This window comes from Struthio camelus, chromosome Z, assembly GCF_040807025.1.
Source record: "Struthio camelus isolate bStrCam1 chromosome Z, bStrCam1.hap1, whole genome shotgun sequence".
Lineage (NCBI taxonomy): Eukaryota > Metazoa > Chordata > Aves > Struthioniformes > Struthionidae > Struthio > Struthio camelus.
The window spans coordinates 27753250-27768878 of NC_090982.1; the positions used below are offsets into that span (position 1 = coordinate 27753250).

A 15629-nucleotide genomic window follows, 5' to 3' on the forward strand; every position below is an offset into this window, starting at 1 on the left:
TGCACTCTGACGTTTTCCTCCCTTTGTCATCATCAGAGGGAGTGCATGGATTTTGGGAGTGGAAATTATGTAAATTTATTGTGTAAATCCCTGACTCTTGCCTCTGTGGAAAAGATGACATTCGTTTGTGTTGTTTACCTTAAAGTCTGTTATTTTCCTCCAGGTTCTAACTCTATCCTGTAACGTTAAAAAAAAAAAGACAGAAAAAGTGTGAAAATAACACCCCATTGAAAGGACACAATAATAAGGCTTTAGGGCTTGTTTTCATCCAGAGTACTAATCCTTTTAGTGCACAGTTTAAAGGTTTGTGGAAAGTTGATAAATCACATGGGATATGAATCTAAAGACTGTACAATTCATATAGCTCTGGGTTGTTGTTCAGTGAACACAGAGACAAGAGAAAAGATGCAAGCTCTTTTTAACATTCACAGTTGGAACTGAGTTACTTGACTGAAGACCCTCCTCCCAGAAAGGAGTCACTGTTGTCACCTTGTAAATCCAAGTGCTCAATATCTTTCCATTTGTGAGATGCATATGGTGTAAAGCTATGCAACCTCTCTCATTTCCACGGAAAAACATAAATTTGTGCAGCAAAAGCAATATTAAAAGTAAATATCAGAAGAGCAATGGGGGTGCAGGGAATTAGAGGAGAAAAAAAAAAGGAAAAGAGAGAGAGAACAATGGTTTGCATTGCGTTTTGCCTTTCAGCTGTGAAGTTTGGAAGAATGTCCAAAAAGCAGAGGGATAGCCTGTACGCTGAAGTGCAGAAGCACCAACAGCGACTGCAGGAGCAGCGGCAGCAGCAGAGTGGAGAGGCTGAAGCCCTTGCTAGGGTTTACAGCAACAGCATCAGCAATGGCTTGAGCAACTTGAACAACGAAACTGGCGGCACTTACTCCAACGGGCACGTCATTGACCTGCCGAAGTCTGAAGGTTACTATAATGTGGATTCTGCCCAGCCTTCCCCAGATCAGTCTGGGTTAGACATGACTGGAATCAAACAGATAAAGCAGGAACCTATCTATGACCTCACTTCTGTACCAAACTTGTTTACCTATAGCTCTTTCAACAATGGGCAACTAGCCCCGGGGATATCTATGACTGAAATAGGTAAGGACACTTTGTATTCCTCCGGTGTTCAATTTGCAGCTCTTAATGGGTATATATAAATTAGATTACAATGTCCTCTTTATTAAAATATTACACAGGCATTCTATATGCTGCCGTACAGTAATTATATATGCACATAGAGATTTATGTGTACCCACACACACAGAGGAACTAAAGGAAAGAAAATCAATCTGGCAATAATTAAAATAGGATAGACGCAATTCACAAGCCAGCAGAGTTTTTTCATGATTCTTTTCTTTTTTTTTTACCAAAATCTGCAAATTATTCCATTTCTTAAACTCAGCATTTCATGTGCTGTTTATGAAATGGGAGCAGCAAAGCAGGTGATGAATCAATCAGAACTAAGCGATAATTAGTAGTGGGGAACTTGTTTCAAACGAGCTCATTACTAGGACGGATAAATGATCTCTTCAGCCAGCCTCCCGTATTCTTTTCAACACCCGGAATCCCAATGGCAGCTCATTCTGAGGTATTTATTGTCAGAAAGCACCAGCTCCCCCCTTCTGGTGCGTAGATGTACATTCAAAGTTCCCCGACCTCCGTAGATACGCAAACATGGTTGAGGTGAACATAGACATAGAGCCCTGCTCAATGGCTTGAATGCCTTGGAGAAGCATCTCAGTCATCTATACTATGATTTCTTCCTTGAAAAGTACCAACGAGACCTCTCTGTAAGATGTGAGAGTTGGAAAGGCCAGTTAGAGATCATTCTCAAGGGAAGATTTCTGTTCACCTAATAGTTGTAGTCCTACTGCTCCAACCCAAACTGAAAGTGGTGCTTTCTGTTGTAAAGAAATAACACAAAAGAAAGTTGGCATCCTAATTAGGTACTTCCCACCTCAATAAGTGATGAATGTTGATTAAGTTGTGGTTGAAAATATAATTAAAGGATAACACTTCTTTAACTGGGTTTAATTAAAAAGAAAGAAGAAGAAAAAAAATGTTGTTCAACAGCACCTTAACAAATGAGTTAATGTCATGTCACAGACCAAATCTAGAGCTCTGGCCTAGCCATGCTGCCATGCATGCAAAAAAAGATGTCAAGAAGCGTAAATGCATGTGTGCGCTCAGATCATCTGAGGGCCCTGGCTGGAGATGTATGGGCTGGGGTGGTGATGCTACAGATGTGCTCCATGGGTATTCCAAAAAGGGTATGTGTAGTAGTTAGCGTCCGATAAGAACTAAGGTGCATCTAGGTGTATTCTTGTTCCCATGTATGGTCATGTGCAGGAAAGTGTATAACAACCTGCACGCTGGGCTTGTATAGAAGAAAATTGTACTTTTCTGCCACTCTGTTCAGTGAGGTATGGTTACTGGGCATGTTTGGCCTGGGCTGCTGTCCAGTGATCTCCTATACCCACAATGTAGTAGTGCAGAGGGTTAGTAAGGAACATCTTTAGCTTACCTCTCTGCTCTGGTAACTGGGAACATCACTTACATGTGCCTTGTTCAAGCCTCAGTCCTGGAGTAGGGTTTATAGTACTCAGGAACAGCAGAGAGACAATTTAAACAGTCAGCTATTACCCCTTTGACAGCTTTTAGTTACTGGAGTTTCCGCATGGGTCATTGCCCGTACTTGTGTCAAAGAGACCTGCAGCTGGCCTAAAAGCTGTTTTCCTATCACACTCTGCACCCAGAGTAAAAGGTTCCCAGAGACGGGTGGAGGAGGCAACTAGAAATATGACCGTTTGGATAATCTGTGAATTCAGGTTTATACTCGGTTGTAGAAGTGAGCCCAACAGCGAGAATATACGTGTGGGATACTTATGGGCCAAAGGATCCCACAGAAGTCAGTGGGATATTTTGATTTATTGAGCTTTAGAGCAGGCTTGAACTTTATCCTTCTTCCTTTGGAAGTTGGAACTGGGCACCAATCCTCCTAAAGGATTTTACCTAAATTCTGCTCTATGCCGTTTAAGACACCTGCAGCAGAAAGGTAAGGTGTTAGTGAGAGATAAAGTAGTATAATAGATCGACTGACATAACTGAAAAAAATGGATGAAATGTACCATAAAATATTGAGATTAGTGCACAGCTGTATAATATTTTCAGTATTTAAAAACAAGCAGCCTTTTAACGCTGCATTGGGTTGTTGGAAGTTCAGTAAAACTGCAGTCTTAGTCAAAACAGGAACACTCACAACTCAGCTGATATGCCTTGATTTCATATTACAATGTACTTCAATTTTACTGTAGCTTTGCGTCCTACTCACTGCAGTGAGATTTAGGAACATGCTCAGCTCATGTTAAGTAGAAGTTACCTGCCTTAGCTGTTAGGTGAAAGCTGTAGAGAATGTAGGAGATGGAAAAGCTGTACTGCATCAGTCCTTTATGCCTAGATAAAAATTTATTTATACTATCTCATCTAGTGATGAACTGAGCCATTGTTCTAAGTATTCCAAGTCATGCTAATTCTTTTCCTCACTGGAGACTTTCTAGCAGATCTCATGATGTGAGAGATCTCCAGTTTTTGTTTTCCCCTGACGTTCAAATAGTTGAATAGTTGAGTTCAACAGTCAAATTTTTTCAAGTACCATCTCACTTGCCACTTACCTGGTCTTGACTGAATGTATCCCTCTTAATTTTTTCCCTATTAATGGATACTTGAAATTCTTTCCACCTCTGAGCTCCTAAAAGTTGCTGCAAGACTTTCCAAGACGTGGTGATTTCTCCACAGGCAGGCCACAATCAAAGCAGTCTTTGTGGCTTCTGCTTTATTTGCCAACCAATATCCAATTCATCGCTTACTCTTTCAGTGTTATTGCTTTGGTTATTTCTCACCTACACTTCTCCTGAACAGGACAAACTTTATTAACATACCTCTAATTGCACTTTTCCAAGTTTGAATCTCACTATTTCTTTCATATTCATTTTTCTGTCCTTTTGGTCCTGTTGCATTGTGTCTCAGTCCTCATTGATGCTTGTGACTCCTCTCAAATTAGAATTATCTGCTCATTTAATTCTATGAGCTGCTGTGAAGCCTCTCTTCCACATTATTAATGAAAATGTTAAATGCTTGTAAAACAAGTCCGAACAACGGTCCCTGCTGCACCTGACTAAACAACTTCCTGCAATTGCATAAATTACTTTAGTATTTACTTTTTGCTTGCTATCCAGCAGCAAGAGTCTCTCAAAAATCCAGACAAGTCTTTGTTTCCCTGTCAGTCTGATTCAATTATGCAAGCAATATCTTCTAAGATTCTCTACCAAATAATTTATACATCATTTATACTCTTTTCTTCACATTAATTTTCTAATTCCCCTCAAAAGCAATCAAATTGGTCAGGCATACTTTGATCTTTAACAGTTATATTCCTTTAATGTAAATGTAAAAATTCTCCTTTTCTTTAACATGACTTCATCTACAGTAGACTTAGCAGTGGAAATGGAAACGGCCCCTCTTAACAGTTTTGAAATTCAAAACTTTTACAGGACAGATGTTTCAATGCCTGATATTAGAATGGCACACAGCAGGCAAAATATAGCTTCTCCTGCATTGCAAGCTTACCAGTTTCTCTAAAAACCGTACCAGGAAAGAGGTGTAGGGGAAAGTTACTGAAAAAATGTGAGTTATACAGTGCTCCCTCACATGTGTTTAAATCGGCTATATTCCTCCTTATAGGTACAACTGTACTCCAGGTACAACTGCACATCAGCCAGTTGAGAGGAAAAGTAGGAGAGGTTATCCATCCCATATGGTAGAGAAGGCTAAGTAAAAGAAAAAGCAGTTACTGGGATGCAGAAGCAAATTTCTCACCTCAGCCGGGGAAGGCAGGTTCCCCGACATGCCTGAGCAGGGTTGTGCTTCTCCCCGGCCGTGGGGCAGGTGGCGTACCAGGGATGGCAGAAATTTCCTGATGCTGCTGTGGCAGCTCAGACCGTGGGGTATCTGACCCTTGTTTTGAGAGCAAATTCGTGTTCCTTCAGAGTGTGGTTTTTCTCCTCACAGAGTGTGGTTTTTCTCCTCTCCGCACAGAGCTGCAGAGGTCAGTCAGTGGGTGGAAATGCTTTTGGGTAAAAGGTATTTCTGCTTCCTGACCCTGGCAGCCCCATAGAAGGATGGCAATGCTTGCTCCCAATCGTTGACTTTAAATTAGTAGGCATTAAAGGCTTATTTTTACAGTTTTGTCAAATTTTTGTTTCAATATATGTGCATAATATTATCTGTCACTGAGCTAAGCATCCTACTTCCCTCACAAAATGTATGTCTTGGATCCCGATCTGTAAAAGTTAATGGAAAGGCTTCCCGGACTTGAATGTAGTTGAGATGCCAGCTTTCGATTTTGTAAAGATGAGAAAAAATTATTAGTGGATGCTGTTGCGGGGAAATAGATTGGTTCAAGGTTCACTCCAGGTCAAACTGAAGAGTGCCCTATACCTGTATATATTGAGGTAGTCAATAAGGTGCCAGTACAGAGTACACAAGGTCGCAAAATTCGTTAATTACAGGAAAAAAAAGTTGTTTATGCAAATTTACATGACATTTCCTCAACATCAGTGCTATTTGAAGGGAGAGGCACCCAACGGCTTGGAGTGCTTGAAATTTTTACCAAAACTGAAAATTAAATAGGAAAGTTACTGTCCTTGGGCTCCATCTTACCTTTCCCTGGCTCCCTCTGGCCGGGCCCTGCTGCATCTGTCTCAGCACAGGCAGGAGCTCCCTGGGGCAGCCCTGTGGTGAGGACTGGGGAAGAAATCACATATCTTGCTCACCAAATCCCCTGTGAAACACTTACCTCTTGATCCTGGCTTTACCTGTGAAATAACAGCAATGCGAAACCCACAATACGTTTTAAAGATTGGCTTAGGATGGGTATGCAAAGGAAAAAACCCCTTATGAACTGGAAACAAACTGCATCCTGTGAGCATGTAATCTTTAATTTAGCTGGGTTCATGCATCCTTCTCAGGACCTTCAGTGAACAGCCTTAGGTGCTGTAAAGTTATTTATTTATTTTCCTCACTGCACTGGCATACAAGCCAGAGCTCAGCACTGAGCTCATTCAGTATCCCAGCCTGGGAGGAGGTCTTCAACTGGAAACGCTCTTGGCTCCTCTGCTGAGGATATGTTTGAAAGCCAGTCTCACATCTTTCCCCTTTCAACAGAAATTCCCCTTAACTTTAGCAGAATTGAGCCTGTTTCTCCCTGCCTGTCTTGTTCAGGGATATCCACAGCACCATACGTTGTGCATGAAGTGTCCCCCAGCCTCACGTGGGCCTCTTACGAAAGGCTGCTGTGCTGTGCTGGTGGTGCTTGCAAAAGCACTTCTCCAAGCCGATATATATGTATTTTTTGCTTTTTTCTTTAACTCCCTTCTCCAGCTCTCAAGGTTTTGTTCTTCTTGCCAAATCCAGTGTTAATTACGAGTTTACTGAAAGTGTATTGGTCATTTAAATGCTCTTTGAAGCAGTACTGCAGGGACCAACTGACTCAAAATGCAGTGAACCTCTCTAAAATAAAATCCCTACTTACAATGACAGTAACGGGTGTTATGTTGATGTTCCCTTTTTCCTGCAACTTCTTTCTGAGGCTGTGATCCACCACATCAGAAAGTAGAAGTGATGGCTCTGTGATTAGTCTGGCATAATAATATTTATTTATTTATATATTTTTCTTGAGCTATATGTTAGCATCCCTCCCACAATAGTGAGAGTCGAATTCTGCAGTTCAGGTGTGTGTCGTTTAAGTAGAAGCCATATAGTTACATTTCGGTGGAGCAATGTTGCCATCTAGTGAGCAATTAAAAATGTGCAACGTAAATTTCTGTGCAGATACCCTTAGGACACTATTTCCTATCATTACCTATTTAAAGGAGACAATCAGAATATATTAATATTTCAGTTCTGTGCTCGTTTCAGTTCATCTGACATAACTTAGAACCCCTTATCCTGATATTTTTTAACTAATTAATTAATTCTTTCTCCTTCTCGTGGACTCAAGAAAAGAGCAGAGAATGACAAGATTTAAAACCAATTTCACAGCTTTCCGTAGTTAGAAAAATATTTCAACGTCATCAAAAATGTACGTAAAAGTAGAGGAATAAATTAGAGCATTGTGATGCTGAAGCATTCTAGCTGAACTGATGTGGAAATGAACAGGTTTTTTATTAAGTGTAGACTTTGATTTTTTAAACCTCTTATTTAGAAATAAATGTTGTCTTTACCCTCTAAAATTGCCATATAATTTGGCAGTAATGTTGCAAAGATGTAATTCTTTGAAAGCCTGTAAAATTTGCTAGTTTTATCTCTTTCTCCCCTCCAAATGAGTAATCTTTCTTTATTTGTAAATTTACATATTTACAAAGGAAAATTTACAGATCAAAACCAGCCTAATTACAGATTTACATAATGGCTTTTCTGAGTTTGTGTCGCCCAGCCCAATAGTTTAAATTATCAAAATGTTCGTAAATAACTGATCATGTTGCTATACTTTACTAAGTGCATATTTTAGCACTTGCTGACTTAAGACTTAGGAAGGGCACAGTCTGTGTTATAACTCTTGGCGTAGGCTTAGAAAATAAGGAATGTTTTCTAGAGGTACTATATTTAAGCACCAGACTTTTCAACCTGTGATTTTCGAACCACTGAGCACCCAGTGCCTCCTACTAACTGCAGCAGGCTTTGGATCAGACTCATGTTGGTTCTGGCAGTCCTCCTCGAGTACGCTTAACATAAATTATAGCAGTTCGATAAGCAGGATACAATATGCCTTTTTAACTAAACCTAGTTCAAATGTATGCAATTCAGCAGTTAATCTAAAACAATTTGAAAATGCAGTAGATGATAGCCTAAAAGTATAGCTTAGGCTTGGTTTTCCTGCAAATTCTGAAGCTTTTTGGATATTTCTGAAAGGTATTCAACTTCCCTTTGAATTAAGTAAAGTCATATGTCAACTGCAGGCCAACTGATAAAGCCAGAATAATGTTACCAGTGATGACCATTGGCAGTGTTCCTAATTGGAGTTTGATCACCCTACAGACTACGCGCTATAGACAGTGCAGAAAAAACTATTTTAAATATTGCCCTTTATATTTGCTGTGGGGTTAGCCGTTGCAAGTAGGAATACAATCAGAGTTCAGCTCACAGTCAGGAAAAGTTTAATTACTTCTGGTATGTAATGCATGTTTTAGGGGAGTAGAAATTTTCCACTGAAAATGTATTTTTCTGCAACACCCAAGACCGCAGGATCCCATCCAGATTGTGGTTATGAATATTTGAATAAAACAAGCAGCTGGATGAAGTATTTAGATTAATAAAATCAACAACATCTTTTCACTGAAATTGAGGATGGATAAAACAAATAGAGGACATTTTTTGTGATCTTTTGGACCGTTTGACTTTTCAGCCTGTTTTACAAGTGAATTAAAAAGAGAAGTTAAACAGTATTAAAAAACATGATCTCTAGCTTATATTTCTCGAGCATGATAATATATATCTCTAGAGTGTGTACATTTCTAATCCATTAAAGCAAGTATATAAAATTTGTCCTTTTTCTGAAAAGCTATGTATATGTCTTTATATAACCAAACTTGACAAAATGTGTTCGTTCTATTGAGGATCCAGAAAGCAGTTAGAAAGCCACCATTTGTAGCAGTTAAAATATGTAAAGTACCATATCACGTATCCCATTACCATATATCATGAAAATTTTCTCAGGAACAGTGCAGCGTTACGAATATTGTCAGCTTATAAATCACACAAACAGATCAACATAAAACGAGCAGTACAACGAGACCCAAGGTGTGCTTTTGCTGGCAATTGTAGGAATAACCGTTCAGTTCCTGCCCTGTGATACCACAGCACTGTCAGCAGGAGAAGAAATGGTAGCTGCTGCTTTGTGAGAAACCCCCAAAAGAAAAAGGCTGGAGCAGGTGCCCTGACGTGGAGGGACCGGGATGTGCGGAGCAGAGTGTCTTGCCAGGTTGTGTCTCCCACACATCCTGCAAGGAGGCAACCGCAGCACCACAGACCAGGAATTGAGAGGACCAAGCAGTGGGAGGAAAGGTGGTTTTTTAGGAATCACTGTAGTGTAGTAGACAGGTGGCATGCTACCTGCAGAAATCCATGGTTGTTGAATTCGTGGTGTTATGCGGCTATTTCAGCCTGATTTTCTTCACGCTTGCTCTCCAAGCTGAATAATCCTTTATATTGGTGTCAGTGCTCCCTATCCTCAATGTTTTTGTATGTTGTTTCTGGGTGACCGGCACCAACAATTTGCATACTCATCCTGTGTTTTTTTGTGAACTTACTTTGGGGTCCGTAAGGTATTTCCCTGTCATCCTATTCCGCATTGTCTGCTCTTTCTTTAACACTGAGGCACAAGCCTCCAAAAGCATGATTTTACAATTCTTCTTTCCCAGAACTCATGCGATATCACAATTTTGACTTCCCAAGACTTTTGTACAACTTGCTGACTTTTGCACATCTTGTGCCTTCTATTTAATTTGGTAAATCTCACCACTCAACCCGTGCATCTCACTACTTTCCATTTTACAGTTTAGAATAATGCGATACCATTTATTATGCAGTTTGTGATGCTGCTGACTGGCTCTGTGGGCAATAATGTCTTTCCTTAGATGGCCCATTCATTTTTGATACTTTATTTCAAAGAACAGCAATCATTCTTTTGTACAAGAGTGGAAAGATACGAGGGAAAAGTTGGAGTGAAGCACACAAGAGGAAGGGGAAACAGTGCATGTATTCAGTGGGAAAAATCAATGCAGTAAGACATATGGGGCTGAAATTCAGACAAGAAGTACTGAAGCTGAACATCAGAAAACAGTTTTTATAGTGCAGTAGCCTTGAAGGGATGAAAGTCGCATATAAATTGGAATAGTTAAAGCCAGATATTAAAGCATAGAGCACTGTCTAGTATTCCTTTTTGACTGCATGGATGTCTTTTCTCTTGATCAGTGAAATCACTGAAATTGCTAATGATAACCAAATTGTTTCACTTTCTGGCTCTATACTCCGGTATCCCTTTGATCTGACTCAGTCACTGCACTATGGGAAAACAGAAGAACAATTTTAGAATGTTTTCTCATTGCTTTTTAAAGTGTTTTTGTTCCTAGATTGCATACAGTCTTTATAAAAAAATCAAATGTAAGCTTGTGACAGTGATAGCAGTGCCAGGATGTACACCTAACCTCCCCAAATATATCAAATCATGGATACATCACATGTGGGGTGCCTGATACTACTCTTACCTTTTAAATTCTCTGACATGGCAAACTCTTTCAACTCAAGTTTAAAATCCATAATATTTCAATTGTCCCGTGCATTTTTCTAGGTCTCATAGTAAACAATGCCCACTCTAAAGTTTGGTTAATCATAATAAATGAAGCTACATTCTTGTTTTGGAACAGGCTGAATTTTAATATAAAGATCTCTTTGTGTAAGCTATGCTGGAAGAAGTTAGGAAGCAGTTCATCTCAATAAATTTGTGATAATTATATGGTGTCTGTAGAGTCTATGTCCTATAATCTCTAGCCATTGCCTTAGTTGGTGCTTTTGCTGCCAGCTAAATGATTTCTAGTTAGTACAAAATATACCTTTTTTACTGAATTGGCTGAGACCCAGGAAAACTGTTATTAAGTGGAGACCTTTAAGCATTTATAAAGATCCGCTAGAATTTAACATAATTTTGCATAGAACTGGGTCCATCCTCTGGGTTCCTCTGTATTAGGGTATTATTCAATTGTAGTGTATTTTCCTGTTGAAAGGCAAATGAAACACTGATATATCTGAAGGGAGAGACGGAAATACAAAAATCACACATGTAACTGCCTGAATGTGCAATCTATTTCTGACACTAAGCACTCGATAACTTCAAGCCAAGAGAGGATTATTCCTGAGCTAAACTCAAACATTTCTAGACTCGTTATCAGTGTTTGAATGATTCATATTGACTTCCTAGGCTGCATATCAAATAGTGTTACAAATTTACTAGATAAAAGGGGATTTTGAAAGTTGCTACTGTATCTGTAACACTTCTGGAAAGGGGATTTTCTATATATTATTACACTGAGAAAGTAAGGACAGATGAAAAAGAGGATGTGCTCTCTGCAACCATTTTTAGGAAAAATGTTCCTGCATTTTTGCCAAGAATTTTAAGGTTTTCCAGCCAGTTCATTTTTAATAATTCTGGGACCCGTTCTTCATATTGGACAGTAACCACAGGACATAATTCTGCACTATTCCCTGCATTCTGCCTCCACTGCTGCCTAAGAATTTCTTGATGTAAACTCTGTAAGGAAACTATTTTGCAAAACTTCCTGTTGCCGTCATAATACCATCGAATTAGGGTTCAGAAGAATGGTGTTGCAATTGTTAGCCTTGCATTATTTCGGGTACTATAAAGTGTAGCTAGAGTTTTGACAATTTTAAGAACAGATAGACATGCTTAAAGCAGCTAGCCAGCCAGCCAAAGCTGTGGTGTTATTGCAGCATTAATTCAAACTGGATCCCTGCGAGAGCTCAACTTGGAATATAAGCTGAGATGAGCTCTTAGCTACTCAACTGGATCCTAAGGGTAAGTGGCAAATTAAAAATTCATTATTCATTTTAATTGAGGATGATTATCAGTGTTTAGGAGGCACACTTCAAAGTTCTTCAGCTCCCAGTGCAAAAGATGGGAATACTGAGAAAAACTAGAGCCTCTCATGAGAGATGAGAAACAAATGAAAGAACTGAAAAGCCTGTAGGATACAGCTGCTGCAGAAGTCTGTGGATAATTTCCACTTAGCAGGCCAAATTCACAGCTGGTAAAAGCTGTGCTCAGCGTATGGAGTTGCTGCACCCATCCCCACCAGCTTCGAACCTGACCCCAAGTCTGAGTTTTCCCTCAGTACTGTAGTTTGAGATCTATGAGTCTTAACATTAAAAGGGAGGACTGACTCATCAGCTGATGACAGACCCCTGCAGGTCTGTGCTATGCTGATTTATATTATCTAGGTTGCAATGTTCATTTTTCTGTATGTACTTTGGTTTTAAGCGGTTCCTAACCCACTAGTGTAATGCATACTTGAGCTATCATAACCTTTGGAGAGTGCCTTTTGTGAGGTGTCTACTGAAGCCTAAAATAAGAAATTTCAGTAGGGAAAAAAAAAAAGAAAAGAAAAGCCCAGCTGAGGAGCTGAAATTGGAAATAGAAAAGGTCACTTACTGTTCTAGAAGTTGTGAGCTGCAGTCCCAGATTTCTGCCACAGAGATATAGCCCATCCACTGTCGCTCTTGCCTTGCAACATACGCTTTTGGCCTGTTTTGCTGATAAAACAGGAACTTGTACAGTCTTGCTGTTTGTCCAATCTCTGTCAGGTGCTTTCTTCCCCAATAATTTTTTAACTGTTGTTCAGCTTCACATTGGAAGGGAAGCAGAGGTCTCAGAAATTTAATTTCACATATGTTTTCTGAAAAGAGGCTGCTCAGAATAGGAAGGGGACAGCTTAGGGAAGACACAGCCCCCACGCAGGTGGCTGGCATTCCCACCAAGTGGTGGTGGCCAGCCTCAGTGACCCACCCGGTGCGGCACCTCTTTCCCAGCCAAGGCAAGAGTTGGAAAAAATCTTTTTGACAGATAATCTCTTAGCTTCCTCATTTACAATTTTCAGCTTCTTCTGGACATTTCCTACTGTATATTTGACCTTTCAGTACACTGTTGCATTGTAAATTCCTAATTAATTTATTGTCCCTTATCATTTCTGTATCTGTCAGGGTACCTTTGGTTTCTCCTACGTGCTAGATATCACCACTGTTCAAGTTATTGCTTCCCAGTCTTTCTTTCTTAATTTCAGATTGCCTTTTTTCTGATTTAAATTTAATTTTCTGCTCTTTCCTTCCAATTTTTCTTACCATAATTTTTGGCAAGGCATTCAGGATTAAAGTTTAGCAGGAAAGAAGTGTAATAGAGGCGTGATGTGCTGCAGGTCTGTTAAAATACAAGCTATTGTTTTCAAGATCTCATCACGTGACAGAAATCAGAGTAATAAAAGGTTTAATGTCTTTTACACAGTAGGAGCTTGTTATTCAATAAGTGCTATTGTCTGTCCATCCACTTGGCTTCTTTTAGGGGCCCATCACCAGTGTCTGAGCTTCTGTTACAGGACGGGGAACGTGTCCATCCATGGCAGAGCTCTGAGGTCAGCCTGTTCACTCGGGTTTCTGAAAAGGACATTTTTGCTCTGGAAGTGCTCCAAGCACTGATGCAGCTATCAGTAGGCTTACTCCCTCATGGCTAGCCTTATTCCCTGCCTCTTTAGCTATTTTTATGGAGCTGTTCCAATTCCACTGCTTTCCCATTTGTCTATCTGCTGAGGAACTGAATTTTCATATCTTTCTCATTAATCAGCAATAATCTGAAAGTATCTAAAACACTGCAAATATATTTTCTCTCCTGTGAGTTACTTTCGTAAGGATAGGTCAAGTTCGTATGGAGAGCTGGACGAGGGATAATGATTTTTGCTCCAGTTCAATGCCACTGTCGGTTTTTAGGTGAACTATTGTCCTGTCTGAGAGTTTAAACTATATGCTATAATTAAATTCTTATTTTTTCTGTTGCACTGGAAATTTCTGAGATTTGTGAGCTGAACTTGTCAAACCTCCAATTCTTTTCTGTGCAAGGAAACCAGACATACAGGTCGACGTTCCTATAATCCACAGGACAAAGTTATCAAATCAGCTTTCTTTAAAGTTATATTTCACTGGAAGAACACTTCAAATAGGATATGTGATTCCTTAGGGTATGCTTTGTCTGAGGTACTCAGCTGGGTACTCAGACTAGGAAAATGTGACATTCCATAGATCATAGGTGTTGTAACCTGTCACTCCTAATATTTAGTATTTTTTGCATGGCGATTTGGTGCACATACTGGCCAGACTGACTGCTTTGGTGTTTTTTCATTTGAAATCTTCAGAAATTCAGAGTCACTAGGAGCCAATAGTACCTAAGTTTCCTTGTGACCCCTAAGAATGAATGAGACTTTACAGCTAAGAAAATGGGCCATAACAGAAAACCAGTCAAACATACGCAGGACAGATACGAAATATTTGTATAAAATTATTCCAGGGTATCTATTGTCTGGTGTTAATGATGTTTCAAGACCTTATATTGGTTATAGTTATTGTTTGTTTAATTGCTTATATTTTTTCTTGTTTACTTTCTGAAAGCAAACACTGCATTCTAGAGTTTTTGTTTTTTAGTGAAACATAACGGTTGTATAAAATGTGTCTGCTTTCCATGAACAAGTTCAGAGTACCAATACTAACAACACTTCAAATTTACACCCAAACTGTCTAATGGAAACGCTAACATGTCACAATCCATGCTGGAATTTAGTTGCTTGAAACTTATTATCTTCTGTAGGACATGTTTCCCAGACAGAATTAATCTCCTAGGCCCTCAACTTCCCGTGTTATCACATAATATCAAGTGACCATGACATGTGGCAGGAGATGCAGCCTGATATAAAAAACCCAACATACAGACAAAACAGGACAAATGAAGCACCTAGGCAAAATCTGTTTGCACGCTATGGAAGACAAAGCCTTATGCTTTACAGCTGTAGTTACTGTAATGCTGATAGTACACTATTATGAAGGCTCACTATTTTGTCCGAGTTGGAATTATTTTTTTTCACTCAACACTTACAGCAGATACTCTTTGTAAAACACTCTTTGCAAGCTTTCATTCTTCTATCTGAGTGGTCAATATCATCACTTTTGCTTGTCTTCTCATAAAACAGACCTCGTAAGTTTGCTGTAGCTTACGCAAAATGGAGGCTAACAACACTTACACTGGAAACACAGCCTATGCTGAGGTCACAAGAACGGTGTTATCTTTCACGGTGCTTTAAGCCCTTCCAAATGCAATTCCTGATTATAATTGTTAACTCTCAGTAGCAGACAGCTAAATGAACCAAAGTCAAGACCCAACGCATGCAGTAACTGTGGCAGACTTTTGGTCTGGAGGGCAGGAGAGACACAGCTGCTGAACATCTCTGCAGGGCTGTGGTCACAGCCTCAGCATCAAGACAATAGCTCTCCTCCTGCTGTACGAAGATGTTTGCTTTCCCTCCTTATTCTTAGTAGTTCTATTAAAAGAGTTCATCTACTGAACTCCGTTGCCAGCAATGTTCAGAGCAGTGAAGTCATTCCGATCTTCCAGAAATTCATTGTATTTTGGGTACATTCATTGTATTTTTGGGCACAGTACCTGTTCTGCATGTCAGGACAGGTTGATATTAGATGTCAGTACCTTATGCCTCATGATTGTCGTTAAGTTCTTTCTACACACAATTGTAGAGGTGCAAACTAATTCCAATTTCATTAGCCAAAAAAAAAGCTAAAATGTATTTGTCTATTTGAAGACTTCAGAAAAAAAGGCTATGGACTTCGCAACCGTTTGAGAGCTACATTCTTTGCTCTGCCTCGTCACGTATCTTAGGTTGTTGGCCTCTTAGAGAAGCCAATACAAGCTTTTACTTGTTTTACCTTTTGTACCGTGT

At 39.6% G+C, this 15629-nt stretch overlaps 1 protein-coding gene across 1 annotated transcript in view; it reads left to right on the forward strand.

Annotated features, from left to right (window-relative positions):
* RORB (RAR related orphan receptor B) overlaps positions 1–15629 on the forward strand; it is a 134016-nt gene that overhangs the window by 104557 nt on the left and 13830 nt on the right. Inside the window, exon 4 of the mRNA XM_068927262.1 lies at positions 709–1110. Coding sequence (XP_068783363.1) covers positions 709–1110 — 402 coding nt within the window. The remainder of the gene's footprint in view (positions 1–708; positions 1111–15629) is intronic.